At 35.7% G+C, this 24,028-nt stretch overlaps 1 protein-coding gene across 2 annotated transcripts in view; it reads right to left on the bottom strand.

Moving 5' to 3' along the window:
- Dad (Daughters against dpp) overlaps nucleotides 1-24,028 on the bottom strand; it is a 66,762-nt gene that overhangs the window by 33,399 nt on the left and 9,335 nt on the right. For both annotated transcript variants that reach the window (XM_089172256.1, XM_015327957.2), the window contains exons 2-4: nucleotides 21,692-21,779; nucleotides 16,113-20,389; nucleotides 6,806-6,856 (exon numbers count right to left, since the gene is read on the bottom strand). In XM_089172256.1, coding sequence (XP_089028382.1) covers nucleotides 6,806-6,856; nucleotides 16,113-17,226 — 1,165 coding nt within the window. In that variant the 5' untranslated portion in view covers nucleotides 17,227-20,389; nucleotides 21,692-21,779. The remainder of the gene's footprint in view (nucleotides 1-6,805; nucleotides 6,857-16,112; nucleotides 20,390-21,691; nucleotides 21,780-24,028) is intronic.

Raw genomic sequence — 24,028 nt, 5'->3', positions numbered from 1 at the left:
TGGTGCCACTCCCGAGGATCGTCCCTCAAAATAAAAAAGAATTAAAACGTGAATGAGAAAGATTCGGGAAAGAAAGACAGAAAGAGAGAGAGAGAGAGAGAGAGAGAAAGAGAGAAAAAGAGATAGTTTAAAGAATGCGTGTTCCTAACTTCCTTCTAAATATGTGTGTAGTGGTAGATGAAAGATGATGATAGTGAATAGTAGTAATAAATGTTTTTTTGTGTTAGTGTTTGTACATGTGTATATGCGAGATGCCAAGGACGATGTGGAATGGGGGCAACAGCCATCCACCATAATTTCATCTTTTCTTTTCCTTATATATATATATATATATATATATATATATATATATATATATATATATATATATATATATATATAAATTTATTAATATTATATTATATTATATATTATATATAAATTAATTAATAATATTATTAAATATATTTATATATATATAATTTTTTTTTTTATAATTATATATGAAAGTACAATTTTTTGAATATGAAATTTGACCTAAAATAATTTAATATATATATATTATTATATATTATATTAATATTTATATTAAATTAATAAAATATTAAAATTAATATAAATTCAATATTATATAAATTAAAATTGAAATATATTATAAAATATTTTATAATATAAAATTAAATATAATTTTTTTTCTTTTTACCCACGGGGATTTGAACTCGGGAACATACGAATTATTACTGGATGGACATTACTAGATGATGATTTGCATCACTGAGCCATGTGAACTTATTATGAAATTAAATATATTATATATTATATATTTAATTTATATTAAAAAATAAATATTTATATTACAATTAATATAAATTAAATAAATTAATTATATATTAATTATAATATTAAACAATTTTTTTTATTAATAACATTATTAAATATATATTCCTATAATTATATGAAAATATATATATATACAATTTTTAGTATATGAAAATTGACCCAAAAATAATTTCTAAGATATTTTAACTTAATATTAAATGTAATTGCAAATAAATTGAAAATAAATGTAAAATGTAAGTCACACACACACACACACACACAAACACAAGTAAAGAGTAAGGAATGGTGGTGGGAAAGGGATTTTAAAATGCAAGGGAAATAGAAAACTAAGAAGTGACATACGATACTCGACAAGATTTGTCCTCGCAACTTGTTACGTTCGAAAGGTACCACACTTATTTGCTCTATGTATTATTATGCACCGCGTGCATGCACCGCATGCACCGCATGCACCACATGGAGAGAACTTGAATAACTTTTACACACTCTCTTTCGGTAATACACAAACTAGACTGCTGCTGTGTTTTACAACAGTGTCCTTCAATTATCGATTTGTTTTTGACAAATTTCAATTTCATACACAAATTCAATTGCGTTGCAACACGCATGAAACACTCATACCCTAATATTCATTGTATCAATCAATGCAATTAAAATTGTTGTTGGTTGGATTTATTTTCAATTTTAATTTAAATGTTTTGTCATGTAAGTTAGGCGAATATCGTCTTTTGCACAAATTTGTTCTTTTTTTATTCTTCTTTTTTTAGAATTTTCGTTTTTTTTTTTTTTTTCATTTTAAATGTAAAAAAAAAAAAAAAAGAAGGTACGATTGAATAATTTTGAAAGGGAAGAGAATTTTTCTTTTTTTTTTTTTTTTTTGTATATAGGTTGGAACATTAAAACGACGAAGGAGAAAGAAGCAGATTGAAATTCATCCCGATGGGGAGGAGCCCAAGCACTCGAGCGGCAACAAGTGGCCCGTTCGTGGCTAAAGTGTCCTTTTCCATCTAACCCCTACCTTTTATCTATCTACTTTTCTCGAACGGAGAAAGAGAAAGAGAGAAAAACGAGAGGACAGGGTTTTGTCGTTAAAAAGAAATTCTCTCTTCGACAATAAGTGTTCTTCAAAAAGAAAGAAAACTTTTTTCTATCGAACTATTCAATTCTATCAAACGTTGAACTCATTCATATAAACACATACACATTCTTGCAAACTATTAATACACAAACACACACACATATATATATATATATAAATTGGAGGAAAAAGTTTGTTGGTATTATTGTTATAAATTATTACAACATTGCATATAACTTTGACAATATTAAATTAAATTTGAAAATAATTGCATTAATTTCCCACCCACCTCCCCAAAAAAAATTGAAATAAAAACTGATCAAAGTACAATTAAAAATTGATTAGAAAATTAGAATTATTAGATTGATAATACTTGTTAGAATTATTTATCTCTTTTTTTTTGTTATTATTTATTTAATTTCTTTTTTTTTGTTCTTTGCATTTTTTGCACAAAAAATACGAATGGAAATAGAAACCTTTTTCCTGATACAAAATATATATATGTGTGTGTGTGTATAAAAAAATGTTTATATCATCGTAATAGAAAATGACGCATTAAACGTCAGGTTTGGATCATTGTCAGATATTTCTTACATAAACGTAAGCTTTTGCTACGTCCTATCGACGAGAGATATTGACCTCAGGCTATAGAACCACGAAGGTAGCTTACTTTATATATATATACACATATTATACATGTATATACAACACATTAAAATATATACAAGCTGTCCAATATACATGTATCATTCTTGTATATATATATATAATATACAGATGTTGAAGAATACCTAACTGCAGGTGCTATTATTTCGTCACGATGAGAGCTTGGCACGAAAGTGTATACATGTGCGCATGTATGTATGTATGTATATATGTATATATTTACCACGTATGTCAGAGATTAAAAGAAAGAACTTCATCTTTTTAGACAAACTTTACAATTCTATTTGTAATTATTAGTAATATCAATATTATTATTGTCATCTATATATATATATATATATATATACATAAATGTTTTCTTATTTAAAATAAATATAATTAATATTAAATAATAAATATATAATATAAATATATAATATATATTAATATATATTATTATTTATATATTATATAAATATATAATATAATTAATACCATATAGTAAAATATAATAACTAAATATAATATATTTATTAATATCTAACAATAACTATATATTATATATTAATATATAGTATTATAATTAATATATATAATATAGTTATTGTTAGATATTAATAAATATTATTATTACTTATATTATATTATACACTATATATTATATTATATTATAATATAATATAATTACTATATAATATAATTAATATCATATAGTAAAATATAATTATTAAATATATATAATATAATTAATAATAATATAATTATTGTTAGATAGTAATAAATAATATATAGTTATTATAATATAATATAGTATAAAATAATTATATTGTATTATTACTTAATATTATATTATATTTATTAATTATATTTTACTATATTATAATTTTTTAATATTATTATTATTATATATATAGAAAATAAATACTATACAATTATATAATAATATAATAATTATTTAATAATTATTATAATTATTAACTAATTAAGATTTTATTATACAACTTAACTAACCATAATTATATATATTATTACAATATTATTACAACTATATTCCTAAATTATTTGAATTATTATTAATATTATTATTATTATTATATTTACAATATATATATTATATATTTAATGTTATATATTCATGTTCATATATAATAATATATGAATATATTAATATATATCATTATATATTCAATATATGTGATTAAAATAATTAATATAAAAATATTTTGGAAGTAATATAATGATTAGAAAATAATATACATTTATGCGCATACCTAGACGTGTTATATATACATAAATATATACATACATAGATGAATATATATATATATATATATATATATATATATATATATATATATGTTTAGAAATACGTCAGTAGTAGTTGTCTACCATTATATACCTACTTTCGTATCGAATTCCTTCGTATAAATAGTCGTGAATGATCGGAGTCCGGTTGCAAGTTAGAAATAACTTATTCTACGAACGGAATAGTTTGATGGACAGGTTAACGAAAGTTAAGAGCATTGTCGTGCCGAATATTATTACGCAATTTCATTTTCTTCAAATAAATTTCATCCTTCACACATACATACCTATATATGTTCACATATATATATAAAAAATATATATATAAAAATGAAACTTATTGATATAGTTGATCATGTCAAGTTCCATCTTCACGAACAAATAACTATACGTATACTTATATATAATAAGTATATGTGTGTGTGTGTATATATGTATAAAAAGTATTACATACACGTGTGTTCCCACATTGATCGTGAGAAAACCAGTTTAGGATCGTGTACGAAAGAAGATAGGAAAAAAAAAAAGAATGGAAACCTTCAAGATCGAAGAAACAGTCAAAAACTGTTGCAAACATTGTAGAAATAAAAAATATTGGAAGATTATATTCTAAGAAGAATGATGTATCTCTATATTTCATTTTCTTTTTTTATAATTTATCGAATTTTTATATATATATTTTAATTTAATTTATTATTTATAATTTTATTCATATATTAAAATAATATAAAAAGAAATATGATACTTATTACTAGAATATTTTTTATTAAATTTAATAATTATCTAAATTATTATTATTAAATTTTATTTATATATTTAAAACAAAAAAATTATATTTTCGTTATTATAATATTTGTTTTAAATAATTTAATAAATATTTATTATAAAATAATAAAAAATTATTAAATATTTCATGCAAATATTATTTTATTATATTATATATATAATATTCAAATAATCTATATAGATTTATGAATCTATGCATTCTACATATGTGTGTCTGTATGTGTTTGTGTGTACGTATGTGTGTGTCCGTATATGAGTATTTATTTATTTATTTATTTGTTTGTTTGTTTGTTTGTATGGGATGGGATGATACTTATGTATGTTTGTACAAGAAGAGACGAATGCATGAATCACATTGATTTTCTTGCTGCGTCAAATTCGTGTCTGTAAATCGATCATCTTGTTGATTGCAACGGGAGGAGGGTGGAGGTCGGGGAGGAGGGAGGAGGAGGAGGAGTGGAGCAGGGGTTAGGGGGAAGAGAACATATATTGCTATGGATTTCAAAGGATATCATATCGTTTCTCAGTGGTCGATATAATCCACTAGCGTGCGAACCATCATCTCGTACGATCTTGGACGAGTCATTTTTGTACACGCGAGAAGATCCACACACCCGATAGAAACGCAGTTTTAACTATTATTATTATTATTATTATTATTATTATTAATTTAATATTTTTGAAAACAAATTTTGTTTTAACCCTTACAATATATATATATATATATATATATATATATATATATATATTTTATTTAAAAAAATATAAATAAATTTTATTTTATTTTTTATGTTATATTATATTATATTAATATATAAAATATTTGTATATTTAAATAAAATTTAAAACAAAATTTGTATTATTAATAAAAAATATATATTATTATTTAAATAAAATAAAATATATATTATATTATATTATATTAATATTATATATATATATATATATATTATTAAATTAAAATATTATATGTTATAAAAATTATTATAACTATATATAATATAACAAATATTATAAATTATATTAAAGTTCACATGGCTCAGTGAGGCAAATCACCATCCAGTAATGTCCATCCAGTATAATAATCGTATGCTCCCGAGTTCAAATCCCGCGGGGGTGAAAAGAAAAAAAAATATAAATTATATTATTTTTTATAAAATATTATATATATGTATATAATAAAATAATAATATAAACATAATATATAAATATATATATATATTATAATAATATATAAATACCAATAATACTTATCTATATACGTCGTACATATATATTTATATATATTTGTTTGATAACCAAGATGTAAGATAAAAAGAAACCTAACCGGTAAATCGAGATCTAGTCGCATATTTGGTTATCAAAAAAATGTATGTGTCGCGTCATTGATCGTGTTCATGTATTATATATATAAGTTCGCAATTATAGATATAATTCCAAGATAACAGAATAAAAATGATAAACTTAATGTGCCGCGAAAGATCTCTAATCAAATCTCATATAATATCTTAACTTGCTACCAGTTACACGAATAATAATACTACAAACAAAAAATAAAAAACAAAATATATATATACAAAAATAATCAAAATTATTTCAATTGGTTGACTTCTTATTCTTTCAACTATTCATCATCGTCATCATCATCATAATGGTTGTCATATTTCGTTCTATTTTTATATTTTTGCTGTCTAAGAGAAAACATTTAATACTACACTCACCCACACACATATATACACACACAGACATCACTTAAATATCCATATATGAAACATACAGAGACACAGAGAGACAGACAGAAAGACAGACAACTCTAACCGTGTATTATTTCGATACGCTTATCGTAAAAGATTATTTTCTAAGCTTGCTTTGGGCTAGGTCGTGAAACGTGACACGCGTAGCGCACGCGTATAAGAGGACCAACCAACCCAACCAACCAACCAACCAACCAACCAACCAACCAACTAACTAACCAACCAGCAAACCAACCAGCAAACCAACCTAGCTAGGAGACGTTTGCGAGCAATAAACATGAGTTATCGCTGGTATCTTAGTGAGAAGGAAGACGAGACAATACTGTATTAAAGAAAGATGTGTCTACGATCAAATTTAAAATAATAATAATAATAATAATAATAATAATAATAATGAAGTGAAGAAAGTTTTTCTTACCTTCTGGTCTCAGCCTGTCAGCGATAAGGCAGTAGGGGGGTGGCGGCGACTCTGTAACAAAATAAACAAATATTACAATCTGAGACTACCGTGTAAATACTACGATAGTTTCTTCAAACATAATACAAATACTAATACAAACATATATAGATATATATATATATACTACAGTAAATGTATATATATGTGAGTAAGTTTAATCTCTTCAAGGCCTTTACCACCGAGTATATGGGAAAGGAGAAAGGGGAGACATTGAAATTTATATTTAAAACTGTTGTTGGTTAGAAATTTTGTTTTAAATTTAGGTTAACTAATTATATGTTATATATATACATATATGTTTACTTATAGCAATTAGTATGATAAACAAACGTTCATACAATTTTATCTAAAATTTAAAAAAAAAAATCTACAAATATTATTATTTTAAATAATATATGTTGGTATAATTGAATTAATTAATAAGCTTATTGTTATTTATTTGATTTTATTATTATCTATTGTATTGATTTATATATTATACTATTATAAAATATAATAGTATAATTAATTTATTTATTATTCAATATAAATTAACTATAATTTATTTATTTATAATTAAATTAATTAAATTTCAAAACTTTAATATTTTGCTATTTTTAAAATTAATTTAAATTAATATTTAATATTTTGCTAAAACACACTTGTCGAAAGCGAATGAAGAATATTTTTATTTGAAACAATTGAAAAGGCCAAAATAGAAAAACAAAATAATTCCTAGTACAAATCATAGAAAATTCTAACCCTACGATTATATCAGCTTATTATTTTTTTGTTTTGTTTTTTAGTTTGCTTCTTCAACGATCCGTTATTAAGATTCAAGAGTGGGATTCAAATCTTTGGTAAAATATGTGAACGTGAATTGGCTAGAAAAAAAATAACAAAAAAAAAAAACCAACAAAAAGTAGAAGAAAAAGAAAAAGAATAATAATAAGAAGAAGAAATAGAAGTAGAAGAAGAAATGGACTCAAGGACCATGGTGGGCTGGTTTAGTTGGATGAAGAGAAGGAGAAGAAGACCTCTCTCATCTCATCTCATCTCTTCTTCTTCTTCTTATTCTTGTTCTTCTTGTTCTTCATCTCATCTCGATGGCATTGCCTGCGATACGAAATATCTCAAGAAACGGCGCTCCGTTAGAAGTCCCAGTCCAAAAGCGGTTGAGTTCTATTATTGGCACGCACCAGTGAAACCGGTATGTCGTTTTTCGTCCTTTTACGTATCTCCTCGTTCTGAAAGCATAGAACGGTGGGACCGATGGACGGACGAACGGACGGACGGACGGGCACCAGCGCGAATATCTCAAACGTCAAGGTAACCCTTGAGAAAGAAAGAAAGAAAGAATGAAAGAAAGAAATAAAGAAAAACAGATAGAGAGAGAGATAGATAGAAACGCCTTCTCGACGCCACCGTTACCATTCGTAGAATCCGATGGAACGCAAGCCTCGAATCAAAAATAACTAAGAAAATGGCGATTGAATAACTTTCATCAATACTCCAATGCGAAAATAAACTTATAACCTATAATCAAATTCTTCCTTTTCTATTAACAACAACAACACCCCCTACCCCCTCCCCCAACTTCTTTGTCTTAACTTCAAACTTTGCTCAACATTCCACGACTTTGACGACAACACCCCTTTCATCTAATCTCTTACACCTATCACCCCCTAACCTCTCCCTATCCCCACCCCCACTCCACCTCATCTGCAACACCCCTTTGCTTGTTTTCCTATTTGGGGGGGGGGGAAGGGAACTCTCGATCATATCAAAGATAATATTTATTTTAACATTTTACGATAAATCCTCATACACACACCCTCCCTTGTTGTTCGTTCGAGTTGTGTGTTACGTTAAATTCATATGTGAACATGTGTGTGTGATTAGATATATTTGATGAGAATAGGTATCACAGAAAGGAATTATTTGTTATGTGTGAACAAACGATGATGATGATGATGATGATGATGATGATGAAGAAGAAGAAGAAGAAGAAGTGGAAGAATGCTTATACATTTACTCGCGCCGAAATTCCTAGACGATAACGGGGGCGACGGCGACTAAAACGACGGCGACTAAGAAGACGACGACGATGACTACTACTACTACTACTATTACTACTACGACGACGGCGGACGGCGTCGTTTCAACGACGCTTAATGGCCGACGTACCGTCGCGCCTACACACACGCGTTTGTCGACAAGATGATACCACTCTCTCTCTCTCTCTCTCTTTCTCTTTCTCTTTCTCTTTTTTATCTTTCTTTATTATTACTATTATCATACGTGATTTTTTGTCTGTAAAAATGCGCCATATTCTTCCTTCCTTACTTTCTTACTTCATTTTAATCAAATATTTTTTTTCTTTTTTTTTTTTGTAGAAAATTATAATAAAAACATGTCTTTCGATTATCTGCAGTTAAAATTTGGGAAAAAGATAAGACGAAGAGGAAGAGGATGTTGATGTTGATGTTGATGTTGATGATGATGATGGTCTTCTATTTGTTCGAACGAGTTTGCCTTTTCAAAATGGCGGCATATTTTTCAGACAAATCTCTCATGTTAGTGACTTGATATCATCGTATTTTCAATTTTATTTACCAAGATGATTATTTCGAGTGTTTATGCAAATATATGAATATATTTATCTTTTGCATCTTTACCCTTCCCTTCCCCTTCCCCTTCCCTTCCTTCCTTTCCCCGACAAGAATCCCGTCAGCATATATTTATAGATTGTCCCCCAACACAAATAACGGATCTATCCTAGAGTATTATGCAAAAGTAGGGGAAAAAAAAATGAAAAATAAAGAACAACAAAATCCTTATCGATGAGAAATTCGTTCCCAATTAGAATGACGATGATGATGATGATAATGATGATGATTGCTCGGGTTAGGTTCGATCGTTTCTCGGGTATCTTCCAAAGCGCCATCTTGCTCACCTGGATTTGTCCATAATGGCGGAACACGATTAACGTTCCTTTCTTTTTATTCTTCTTCTTCTTTTCTCGTTTAGCTTCGATCACCGATCCGTAAGACGAAAATAGACCACACGCAAAAAGATCGAAAGATAGAAAGAGATGAAAGAAGAAGAGAAGGCAGCTTCTTCTTCTTCTTCTCTCTCTCCCACTCTCTCTCTCTCTCTCTCTCTCTCTCTCGTGTTATTTCTCACGTTCGTTGGGTATGATATCGTGCGCTGTGGCATATCAATTAAAATAAAGTCGCTGACTCAGGGGATACTTAAAATTCTCGACAGAGCATGAGAGAGCGCCGAGCGCCGATACTATCCCGGTTTGCCAAAACACGATGACCTTGATTGTTGCCGGTTGCTGCCTCGAGCTATCTCGCCTTCGAGAAAGAAAAAGAATCACAGTGAGGAGAGGATATATGAATGAATTTAATTCAATACCAATCTCCAGAATATAAACTTGGGAACGATCGAAAGAAAGATTTATGCTACTAATCATTGAAGTTAAGTACAAATATATATACATATATATATATATACATTTGAAATCTTATCGATTACTCTCAGGGAGATATCCTCTGGTGTCCGTTCAACGTGACGCAACTTGACGCGAACGTAACTTCCGAGAGAGAGAGAGAGAGAGAGGGGGGATTGGGAAAGAAAAGAAGAAGGATGAACGCGAAATTAAAGAAGCAAAGGCTACTGCCACGGTTGCTATACTTAATATACGAATGAACCACGCGACACCGACACCAACGAAGACGACGACGACGACATAGATAAAAGATCGCGCGCGCGCGCGTGAACGCGAATAGAAAGATATTATACCTAATATGTGTGTTATATACGTAAATATATACGCACATTTATAGGTTGCTACTACAACGGCTACGACTACGACTACGACTACGACTACGGGGTCGGGCAACGGTTTGCGTAACGATATCGTCGTCGCTCGATGATAATCGATTCGTCGGAGTGAATTATTAACGGGTTCGCGCTCGCGCGCGCTGCTAAACGCACACACTGCGAAATAACACGGCGAATGCAAAAACAAAGATAAAGGCGCCGCGCTGCGCCGTGCCGCGCCGGTGCAGCAGAATTTGCCTTTTTTTCTTTTCTTCTTCTTCCTTCTACTCATTCTTTTGCTACACTACCAACAGCAACAGTACCACCTCTTTTTCTACTCCTCCTCTTCCTCTTCCTCCTCCTCCTCCTCCTCTTTCAAATCATCGGTGGTATCATCGACGACGCGTGTTACGAAAACAAGGCGCCATCGTAAAACGTTAACGCAGTTTACCTTAGCCAAACAAACATTAATCGTTATTCTAATTACGATACACTACTATACTCGTACGATATTTCATTTCTATTCCAACGGTGCCTCGAGTCTACACTGTAATAATAAGATAATTAAAATGACTATAAAAATAGCTGAGATAACACGAGAGAAAGAAAAAGATAGATAGATAGATAGATAGATAGATAGATAGGATCTTCCCTGTTAATATAAAAAACAAAAAAATTCGAACAAAGATACCACGACTATCAATAACCCTCCCCCCCGCCGTTTTTGTTTATTTGTTTGTTGTTCTTCTCGTCGTTTTCATTTATCATCGACGATTCTAAATAAAATCTACAAAAATAAAATAAACTCAAGTAAGAGATCAGACACATTGCCAAATTTATATTTACATATATATGTATCCGTTGAAATAAAAAATCTATATACACGCATAATAATAAATTTTTATTAATTATATCCAATTTAAAATCGTACACACATATGATTTATTATTCATCGTTGTTTACTTCTTCGTTTACATCTTATTATTATATCATTGTAATTATAAACAACGAAATATATATATATAAACGAAGAAATGTAAAATTGGAATATCTCAATTTTGACGACACACAGAGAGCAAAATTGTCGTCGTCGTCAGCGGTAGTAGCGGTGGTAGCGGTAGCGGCGTGAAGCAGCTGCGGAATACTAGCGCAACGTCCAAAGCTCGACGCCGGTGTGCGGGCCGATCCGCGCTTGAACACGTCGGTCGTCGTCGTCGTCGTCGCGTCGTCGTATGCGTGTGCGCGCGCGCGAGCGCGTGTTCACGAAAGAGACCGACCGGCTTCCTTCGGCTTGCTTCGGTCAACTCCTCGGCTAATGCCGGCTGGCCTCGACAATTAGCTGGCGCCAGCAATGACACGCAGCGGCGCCGGGCCGTGCCGTGCCTCCCTCCCACCCTTCACCCCTTCGGCCCCACCTCGAATGGCCGGTCTGCCGGCCTGCCTGCCTGCTTGCCTGCCTGCCTGCCTGCCTGCCTGCCGGCCGGTCGGTTGGTCGGTTGCTATACTATATAGTTTACCCTCCTTCCCTTCCTCTCACCCACCCCTTCTTCGTTCACCCCGCCACCCTTAACTCCTTCCATCCTTCACCGTCGCGTCGCATCGCGCGAACCCGCCAGCCGCTCCCTCTCTCTCCCTCTCTCTCTCTCTCTCTCACTCTGTTTTTCATTCTCTTTCTCTCACTTTCGTTCTTTCTCTACACCGAGAGAGTGAACACAACTCGCTCAATATACGCTTTATTTTTAGATTCATTTCCTTCTGCCCATAAACTCTGATTGTGCAGCTATTGGTAAGAACAGAGTGAAAGAGAGAGAGAGAGAGAGAGAGAGAGAGAGAGAGAACGTGCCGGCATCACCACTCTACCTCCTCCTACTCCTCTCTCTCTCTCTCTCTCTCTCTCTTTTTCTCTTTCTGTTTTCTGTCCCTATCGCTCATCTTTCTTCTTTTTTTTGTTCGTTTTCCCGAGGTTGCTTCTGCTGCTGTTACTGCTGCTGGTTGTGATGTGGTGTTGCTTTCTATTGCTGTTCTGTTACCGTGGTGCCTACCCACCAATATCTAACGCCTAAGATCCATCATCTTGTTTCGGTTTAAATCGTATCTTCCTTCCTCTTCTTCTTCTTTGAGAAAAAGAAGAAAAGAAAAGAAGAAGAAGAAGAAGAAGAAGAAGAAGACGATATATATGCCGGTTTCTATTTTGAGATATACGTTCGACTCCCTCGCTCTTTTTATACTACCACTTCTTCTTCTTCTTTTTCTTCTTCTTTCATTCTTTCTTTCAGTTTGCCCTTTTCTTTCATGATACGATGAAGAACAGCAACGAAACATCGAATAACAGACATGTACGTTGTGTCGTATACGTTGTCGTCGTTGTCGTTAGGTTAGAATACGTGTATTTTGCTAGTGCAACGGAAGAATACTTTACATTAACACGTTGAGCGCCACGTCAAGCATCGGTGACTGACACTAGACTTTTTTTGTTCAGGCCACGTCAGTCACAGGTGACTGACACATCGTGTCTTATTAATACAAAGTAAGACATGTGGCCTGACGGAGATTTTCCTAAGAATTCGTGTGGCGTTCAACGTGTGTTAAAACACGCGATTACTATTCCACGTTGGATTCATCCTCCTCCTCCTCCTCCTCCCGGATTCCTTTCACTGTACCTAACTTTTGTATCAGTACATCACGAAACGTTCTTGTACCATAAAGATCAAAATCTTTCTTTTGTTAATCCTTATTCTCTCTACCCAAGAACGAAAGAAATAAACGAAATGGAGATAGAAAATAATACTCAAACTATTTTTCTTCTTATTGTAATCGGTCAAAAATTTCAACATTTTTTTTTTCAAAAAATCATAATCGCGAGTATGCAACGAAAGGGAAAACATATTTCATGCGACAAATTTTCAACGCCTCTTTAAAATCTATTATTAGAAACAGGGGTGTCTGTCTCGTAGTAGTAGTAGTTGGTGATGGAATTCGAAGGATTCCCGTTAAAAAAAAAATGAGAAACCAAAAAAAAACAAAAAACAACAACAACAACAACTTGAAATGAAAACTTTAAACGGGAATAAAATGTAATTCATCCATCGTGAATTTAATCGTAACTATTCGATTGGAGATTATAATCTTGACTTGTCGCGCCTACTTTATTTATAGTGATTTAATCTGTGAGAAAAAAATAATACAAATAAAAAGAACAACGTCGTCGGACTGTGGGAAGAGGAGGAGGGGGAGGGGGATGGGGAAGGTGAGAGGGAGGGAAAAGAGGTAATACCTAACTAAGCAACGTCACGAGTCGTCGATTCGATTCGAAAGAAGGTGGGTGGATGGGTTGTTGTTCACTGGGTGTACACTTCTGAACACACAGAGGACTGTGTACGCGTTCACGTTTTACGACGCTTTAAACGACGATCGGTCGAGTTACGTAAAGGAGTTCTCTTACTTTACTGGCGCCTACTCTCTCTCTCTCTCTCTCACTCTCTCATTCTCTTTTTCTTGTTTTCACATCGGCATAAGAGACGACGGGTTTCTTGTTTTTTTTTTTTTTTTTTACAGTTAAAGTCACGTCGAATGATGGTGATGGTAATGGGGTAATGGTGTTGGTGGTGCCAGTGTCAGTACCGGTGGTGCTTGGTGCCGAGATTGGAATTGTCTGGAGATACGTAAAAAAAAAAGAAGAAAAACCTCCTCAACCCGAAGAAACGGATGTCACGAAAATGGTCTGCCATAAATTTGCTAGTTTGATAAAACTTTGATGATGTTAACGAACGTACAAATGGACAAAGACAAACCAAACGAAAAAAATTAATATAATAAATAAATAAAAAAAATAGAATAGGAAGACTGTAAATGGAGGAGTCGCACTGAAGGGTGAAGGACAGGAACAATGGCGGAATTTGTTATTTGTGGCAATAAACTTTTGAGTTCCTAATGCCAATTAATAATAATATAATAAATAAAAGATAAGAAGAAGAATACAAAACTGAACTATATGTCCAATACCATCCTTTTTTTCTATTCCCAATATTCCTCAAATATGTCCTCCAATATGTCCTCCTCCTCATCAGACATTTTTTTTTATTTAACCAACTCGAAAAATTTCAAAGTTTCAACGTAGTATAAAATATACCTGACTGTTACGATGACGTAACAAATTCTTATGAAAGAAAGAAAGAAAGAATGAAAAGAGAGTAACTTTTAGAAATGAAATTGAACAATAATGGCGTCCGGTGGAAAAGTGGTATCAGAAGTATTACGTTTGAAACATTATGGTCGTGCAAACAGTAGGTAATCCTCGAAGGTAAAGCAATAAATCAAGGTTTTACATCCCGATCCTTTTGGTGTGTATGGATGATAGATAGGTGACGAATACCGTTCCTGCCGGTTGTGGTTTACTGTCGTTTTCATGTCCCGTCTTTATTCGTAGTCGTTAAATAATTCTCGAGAAGGGGAAAAAGAAAAAAAGAAAAAACATGTCGAAGAAGTAGAAGTTCTTCACCTAAATTATCGCGAATGGTTTACGAGCTACGTGTAAAAGAGAACTTCCTCTATCTCTCTCTCTCTCTCTCTTTCTCTCTCTCACACATATATCAAACGTAAACTCAAGAATACGAACGAACGAACGAACGCATGCACGCACGCACGTACCCATGTATATATATATATATATATGCAGGGACTAAACTGAACGCGATTTTCTTCGGTCGATAAATATTTTAACATGCGTTTAACAGATCGATCCCGATGCCGACACGATTAAACTCCTTAACGAGGGCAGATATACGGTAAACCGCGACGCAACTCGAATAAAACGCGTTCCGCGAACCGTGCAGAAGACCATCGGAATATCATCTCTTTCTTTCTTTCTTTCTTAATTTTTTTTTTTGTCTTTTAAGTGATACGATTAATTACGAAATCGTTTAACGTCTTTTAAAAGCGCACGACTCGATTGCGGATAGGATTTTTTTGTTCCTTTTTTTCTAAGAGTATCCGTGGCATCATCATCGACTATCGCTACCACCTACTTTATCAAGTAGTTGTATGTGTGTGTTTGTACGAGAAAGAGAGAGAGAGAGAGAGAGAAAAAAAATGGTGTTTGTTTGACGATCGAATCGCGAAAGAAAGAGCCTGTCACAATAAAGACGAGGAACACGTGCGAGCAACAGTAGCATTCAATGTGCTGTTACTGCTGCTGCTGTTGCTCCGACAGAATTACGTAAACATGCTGGCGCATACGCGAGAAAAACGAAATGAAACGAAACGAAATGAAATGTGTGTGTGTGTGTGTGAGAGAGAGAGAGAGAGAGAAAGAGAAAGGGTAAAAAGAATCAAAGGAGACGCACGATTCGATCTACTTTCGTAGCGGGAATTTTTGAATTTCGATTAAACGATTGGTAGCATGCGATAACAAAAGTATTTTCATCCGTATAAATTCTAAAGCGTTGAATAAACTTACCGGGTTTGCAGAGCCGACTCCAATGATAGGGATTGCAACAGACGTAGACAGGGTCCTTAGCCGAATGGCAGATAGGAAGCCTCTTGAGTTCTTCCGAGGGTACGAGATCTGGCCATCGCCAGATTTGGCAGCATAACACGAGTGGATCCATCGATGTGTTGTTTTCGATCGAACCTCTGACCGGTATCCTGTTGGTCGAGTATCTTTTTCTCGAAGAGGATTGTTGTTCCTCAGATAAGTTACTATTACTAATGTTTTGTGGTTGCTGTTGCACCTGGTAATGATCACCGTTTTCAGGAGAACGACGACGTCTTCGGTGATATCGCAAATTGTTATTGTTATTATTATTATTATTGTTATTATTATTATGATGATTGTGATGATGATGATGATGATGATGATGATGCAAATGATGCAAATGATGTTGGTGCCTATGGTGGGGTGATGGTGGTAGTGATCTGTGGTATTGCTGATCCAATTGTTGATTATCCGATTGACGGTGTTGTTGTTGTTGTTGATCGTCGATCTCGCTGTCGGAATCGCTGCTACTACGAAAAGGTCTTTGCTGTCTCGGCACTAAGATGCACGAGCCGAGATCAGCACCGCAACTTTCGACCGCGGTCAATAACATCTCCAATTGATTCTCCTTAAGCGTTTTTAGAAGCTCCTTGCACCTCAACAATCGACTTGGATACTCGTCATCGTCGTAACTTTGATCCCCACCGCAGCAACCTTGATGCAATCTACTCGACGTGCTGCTGCTGCTCGTTCGAGCAGCTCCTGATCCTCCTGATCCTCCTGCTCCACCTCCTCCTCTTGCTCCTCTTTGTCCTTTTCCAGCGAACGACGACGACGACGACGAAGACGACGACGACGAAACTCCTCCTCCTCCTCCTCCTCTGGTGGTGATGGTGGTGCTCGTTTGACCCGACGACGACGGTACCGTGGTCGTCACGTTGCCGCTCGTGTCGTTTCCGGCGCCGGTCGTGTCGATTGTGCGATGAATACGTGACGAATCCTCTTGAGCTTTACACTCGGTTTCATGCTCCCCACGGACCTTCGCCTTTAGGAGACGTCTAGTGAGCACCGTCCGTTTGCTCCAGAACATGAACATGAAACAGGATTTGCGGTACGCGCATTTGGTTGCCAGTACTTAACAACGTAACCGCTTTTAAAACACCTCGCAAAATCGTTTCTCTTAATATACTTTTTTTTCCTCGGCATCCAAACCTGCTCCTCCTCCTTCGACACACTATCCCACACTTATCACACTATTAGGCACTACTACCACCACCACTACTACACCACTATTTTACTCTCTTTACTCCTTACTTTCTCTTTTAGCTTTTCTGAGAACTTCCAGATTCCCTCCTCCGGAAAAATCAAGGTATAAACAAAACGAAAGAAAATACAAGAAATGCACGAGAGAAGAAAATGTCTTTCTATCTCTCTCTCTCTCTCTCTCACTCACTCTCTCTCTCTCTCTTCACTCACACGTACTTTTGTTTTTGGGAGGGTAGCATGCGCGACCGCCAGCGAGGATGATCTGTCTCTCTCTCTCTCTCTCTCTCTCTCTCTTTCTTCTTTCACGAAGGGAAGAAGAGAACGCGAGCCGGTGGAAGAGCTCGACGGGCCACGTATATTTATTTACGTTCAGCGTATATCTCGGCGCACTTTAGATCGCGCGTTCCCGAAATAGCGTGACAGTCTCTCTTTCTCTTTCTCTCTTTCTGTGTCTGTCAGCCCTACTTCTCCCTACTAACTTCGTTTAAACGAAGCTCGGAGGAGATTTTTGAACACACAACTACTACTACGCGTGTCGTCTTCTCGAGAAAAGAGTGTGTGTGTGTGTGTGTGTGTGTTGTATATTCCCTCTTCTATCTTATTTCTTCTCGTCAGAAATCTTTTGAAAGGAGGTAGAGAGGGTTGGGGGGTCGGGGGGTAAAAACTAACAACGGTCCTCCTCGTGGGTTGACGATTTCGCACGACGACGACACGACTAAGACGAAGGAGGTTAGGTCGAGTACCGCTCGGCTGACCTTGAACTCTCATTTACCTACGCGTCGACGTGGTTGGCGAAGAAGAAGGCGAGAGAAAGAGGGTGGATGCGCTGGCGCACTCTAGATTCTCTGTCTCTTTCTTTCTTTTTCTTTCCCTTTCCCTCCTGCTCCTCAAAACTTTATCTCTTTCCCGACGTTTATTATCGTCGCGACGCGAGTGTCGGCAATGGTAGTAGAGGGGAGAAAGAAAACGCTCCTCTTCTTCTTCTTCTATTTCTTCTCCTATTCCTCCGCCAGCTCCTCCTCTTCTTCTTCTTTTTTTTCTTCTTCTCTTCGTCAGAACGCGATTCGTCAGCATCGAACGTTCAACGAGCGACTACCCTCCTCGTTGTTGTTGTTGTTGTTGTTATTATTATTATTATTATTATTTTCACCCGAAGTAACGAGTTAAAAAGTAGTAAAACACTGAGAGTTCACGAGAAACAAAAAAACAAAAGAACTAAAATAACCCCAACAAGAATTTATGAAAAAATAAAAGAAATTCCAAGGTAGGGTGGTCAACAACAAACAACTATTGCACGTGACACGCGCGAAATTCAAATTGTTGCACAAGTCGTTCGGCACGAACGTATTTATAACAACAACCAACACGCACCACACATACACGATAATTATATTTCAATATTTCTTTTTCCTTTATTTTTCTCTTCTTTCTTCTATCTCTATATCTTTCTCCCTTTTTCTATCTTTTTCTTCAAACCGACGAAAAAAACAAAACTTCTCACAACATCAACGAAATATTATCGTTCGTTATAACTAACGACGAACACAAAACGACACTTTTCCTTACTCTCGAAGGCTGGTACTGCTGGTACTGGTGCTGGTACTGGTGCTCTCGAACCGCGTGCGCTGTTATTCCTATCGGCAAGCCGGCGCCGTTCGATGACGAACAACACGACGACGACGACAACGACGACGACGACGACAACGACGACGACGTCGACTTTAAAGACGACGACGACGACGACGACGTCAACCACGACGACGATGACGACGTCGACAACCACGACCACGACGACGAACCAGAAGATGACAACGATACTAATAAGTAAAATGACAGCAACGACGTGAAGGAGGACAGCGACGACACTGCAACAACCTCCAACTCGAGATCGTCGCGTCGATCGCTCCCCGTCATCCGTGCTCGCGTATCACCGTCTGACATTTTCCGCTCGCATCGTCTATCTTTCTCTCTCTCTCTCTCTCTCTCTCTCTCTCTCTCTCAACTTCTCCCGATATTGTCGTTTAACTTTCGATTTCTCTCCTTTTCTATCTCCCTTCTCTAACCTTCTATCTCTTTTTCTTTTTCTTTTTCTTCTTCCTTCTTCTTATTCCTCCTTATCAACGTTCTCACACCGCGATACGAAGAACAAGTAAAAGAACAACAGCAACAGGCAGTGTTTTTCGCTCATCATCCATCGCCGGTGGGCGATTCGTTTGCGCGAGCCGACCGCGAGGACGCGCACTGTCACATTCTTCGAATTGCTACCGCGATCCACTGAGAACGACCGAGAGAGGAGGCACGTTCGAATACGGAAGGGGAGAAGAAGAAGAATCCTCTTTCTCTCTCTCTCTCTCTCTCTCTCTCTTTTTCTATCCTCTCTCTTTGCCAACGAGATGAGAAATATATAAACGAGAATACGAGGACACGCGAGATTTTGATTCGTAACGCGTGCGCTTATTACTATCTCCTCTTCTACTTGTTGTCTCCTATGTCTTTTTGCTCTGTTTCTTTCGAAACAGTTACGGGATATTCTCGTCTGTCTCTTCCTCTTTGATTTCCTTTCCTTATTAGACCTCGCGCACTTTGTCACTTTTTAGATTATATTTAATTGATATTCTCAATGATGATGATTAGAGAATAGTTCACAAAAACTTAAGTCTTCTTCTTCTTCTTCCTCGAATAAGAAGACGAAGTGCAATACGAAGTGCAAGTAGTTCCCCGGCGACGTTCGTCGTTCGACTACGATTCGATTCGATTCGACTCGACTCAGTTCGACGACGCGACTGTCCGTTCCACGCACGAGGTTCCCGTCTCGAACCGCACCGATTTCCAACGAAGTTCCCCCACCACTTTACTCACTATAATCCCCCACTCCTCTCGATACTTCCCCCACTTTTTCTCCTTTTTCTTCTCCGCCGCCGCAACTTCGTTTCTGCTCAACGTCTCGTTCCGTGTGTTTCGTCACGGCGCGCCGATACACCGACCGCGGCATACTAAACACACAAGGAAGATTGTTAAACATGGCCGCCGCCGTCGCCGCCGACACGGCGCCGTTTCCGGCGCTCACCGCTCGAGGCGCTACCATCGAGAGACACCCCCCCACCCTATTCCACTACCGGCGCCGTCGATCCTAACACGCTACGAGATATATCGCCTGATTTTTTTTCATTACGTTCCACTCTCTAAACTAATGACTTTTCTTCGCTTTTGTCTTATCCAATGATTTCAGGCATTCTCCAATTAATACTTTGCTACAATATTGATAAATTGTCTCGTTATATCTACATTATTGAGAATAATTGTTCAATATTGTTACTCCTAATGATCTATCTTAAATAGTAATCTATGAGAGAGAGAGAGAGAGAGAGAGAGAGAGAGAAATACCTTAATTATATATTTAGAAAGATATTTAGTTATTTTTAAAATGGGCAGACAAATTTGGAAAGATTCTTAGAAAAATACGAGATTAATAGGTCTGGAACTAATGCAAGAGGATGAATCAGATAGAAGGGAAAGCTAGGAGTTAGGTCGCCGGCCTTTCTTTTACAAAGATCTAAAGTGGAAAAGAAGTGGCGAAGGGTGGAAAGAGAAAGAGGGGAAGGTAGAAATGCAAGATGGACTCGTCTGAAGAGAGGACGGGTGGCTCGGTCAGTCGGCTCGTTCGTGGTTCCTCTATCGGCTGAGCCAAGCAGACGCCAGCGCCTCCGCGTGGCGCCAGAAACGATCATTATGAAGTGGTTTCACCCTGGGGGTCGACATTCCGGGGCGAATTTCGGTCACGATGTCTTTCAGCTAAAGAAAATGACTTTTCTAAGCCGAGGATCGCACTTTCAACGAATAAAGGAATAAGATTGAATCTCAATAAAGTCTAATACCACTTAAAGATTTATCCTTTTAATATTGTCCCTTTTTGTAACCTTTTAACCGAAACTACCTGTATCTACAATTCCTTTGAAAAACCTTTCGGGCCCTTTGCTTAAAGCATTTTCTTAGATGTTAACTTGTAACTCGGTCTTCTTTTCATACTCGTCCATGAACATTGGCGTGGTCATCGAGGGAAAGTTTCGTCGAGCCAACGCACGAGATTCTTCCCATTTGCTTGCTTACACATACATATATATATACATATATATATATATTTATGTTTCATTCACGCAGAATAGTAATAAACCGGTTCATTAATATGCCCAAACCGACTACACCAAATGTTTCATTCAGAGCCGAGGAGAAGTCCGAGTGAAATTCATGCAAAAACATATATATATATATATTTCTTATAAGATATTTGTACTTACAGGTGATATATCTGCAAGGTGTACGTTGTTATCTTCAATAACGCATATATATATATATATATATATATATATATATATGTACTCGTATCTGAAAAAATAAAAAAGATTTTGGGTTAGTAAATCAATGATCTATGCATTGTGTATATAATGTAAATCAAAAAGATAATAATTAGAGTAGGAGAACGTGTAAGAGGATAATCACGCTTTTAAATTTCGATAGTAAGGCGTGCAAAATCCCGGTGCCGACTTTTAAGATAAACCCTTTTCGATATCCCCGAAAGAAATGCCGATACGCTCTTTAATCCGAAACCCGCCTCTTGGGGAGACCAGGTATGCGCCAGACCGGTCAGAAATTAGGAGAAACGCTAAAAAAGGATCCCGAGTGGCATACCACTGCACACACACACACTGTCGTAAGATCGTCGCTCATAAATTGTCTAATTTTAGAAACTCGTTTCGCGATTTTGCGGACGTAATATTGTAATAAGCCGACGGGACTTTCCTCGATGGTATTCCAAAAGGCAAATTTATAGTTTTCTGCTCCTCACCGTTTCATCCTAAACTTGCAATAGTCGATTAAGAAAATTCCTTAACGAAATTTTGTTGGTTTCTTTTCGCAAATTTCGCATTGTTCAAAATATATCGCTCAAAGAAACGTTGCATTATATTGAAAACAAAACAACAACAACAAAAAAGATAGAGAGAGAAAGGAAGAAGGGTAAGTGCACGCCTACTCGCATCGGAACTCGTTCTCCCCACCCTTATCCCAACCCTCCCGACTCCTGAGCGTCGTCTAGACGCGTTATTTCGTTCGTTCCGAAGGCCCGTTCCTAAATGATATAGAATTTAGGAAGTTATTTAGTTATGTACGTCTGGCGTCCGGAGCTGGCTAGTAATCAGGCGCCTGGCCTCCGCAAACTGTCCCTAGCTCTTTCTTCTTTCAACTCTTACCGATATAATATGTATATATTATATATATTTATATATATATATACACATAGACATATACACACAAACACAAATGTTACGTCTCCCTATACATGTCTAGACGGCACCATGAAGCTTGGTAAAATTCTTCAGGGCCGTCAGAGTAAGTTGGTACCTTTTCATTCGAATTAAAACCATGCCCCTTCCCTTTCCTATATACCAAAAAATTTTAAGAAACAACAAACGAAGATAGAAGTTAAAATCAAACGACGAATCAGAAGGGGCAAACGTCAAGGAGGATTCGCGACGTGTCCTCATCATCTTGGCGCCGCCATCTTTAGAAACGATTTGGTATACATAGTGTGCGTGCCCGAAAGAGCCCCCGGTACGTACTACGTACTACTTTTATTTCGTTCTATTTCGAAACGCGAAAATTACTGGCGCGTTCCCGATGCCACGGAGCCGAACGAACGTTCGGAGCATGGCGCCATTCTTGACATATCGCGCCGATGGCACCCGCTGCCGGACGAAACGGACAGTGGCTAATGTGAAGTCATGATGAGACTGACGATCAACACGGCGCCTAGTTAGAACAATGTAACTCGAGGAATGGAACGTATACGACATAATATAAGACCAAATAATCAAGTTAAACCTACATAGATAATTTAAGTATAGAAGTACTGAACATAGAAACACACCCTACTGCGACTCTCAACATTTTGTTGTTGTTTTTATTCTACTAAATTTATGTACTAGAGTTCTGAGATTATTTGACGACCACGATTTTCTACAAAATCTATCTCCTCAATGTTTAATAATAGCTGTTGAAATAAAAACAAATGGAGGAAGAAGGAGAAGAGTGGACATCTTAGAGGATGATTACACGTTATTAATTTCCTGTCCTCGCGCGTTCCCCAGAGGTTTCACGAGCTTTGACACTCTCGACACAAAGAGAGAAAATGGTAGTTTTCTTTGGTAGCTGTTTGAACCCTCGCTTGGCGCCGATGTCAACGCTCCAAATTCCAAGTCTAACATGAGCGAGAGTGAGAAAGAGTGATCATCGTCGTTTCTTCGAAACGACCACTCACGATTCCGCTACAATTCATCTTTCGCGAAGCTCGGAGACATTTTGCGCTATTCTTGGTTCCGAGATAATCTTTTTCAGTAACTTTCTGGTACCGATGAAGCAGCACGTAGTAATAGTTCTTGTCAGAATGACCAATCATCGTTAACATCGAAAAAATATCAGACTGTTTATCTCATTCAAAAAAAGTGTCGTCAAATTTCATAACATAGTTTGACAAGAAACTCGACTGTTAACAGGTATGATATATGTATATCTATACTTATAAAATTACAGTACAAAAAAGAACATCTATATATATATATATATATAGAGAGAGAGAG

Source organism: Polistes dominula, unplaced genomic scaffold (assembly GCF_049000335.1).
Source record: "Polistes dominula isolate Pdom_NZ unplaced genomic scaffold, Pdom_raw_medaka contig_73, whole genome shotgun sequence".
Lineage (NCBI taxonomy): Eukaryota > Metazoa > Arthropoda > Insecta > Hymenoptera > Vespidae > Polistes > Polistes dominula.
The sequence above is the reverse complement of the archived record's forward strand: the minus strand, read 5'-3'. Positions and strand labels throughout refer to the sequence as shown.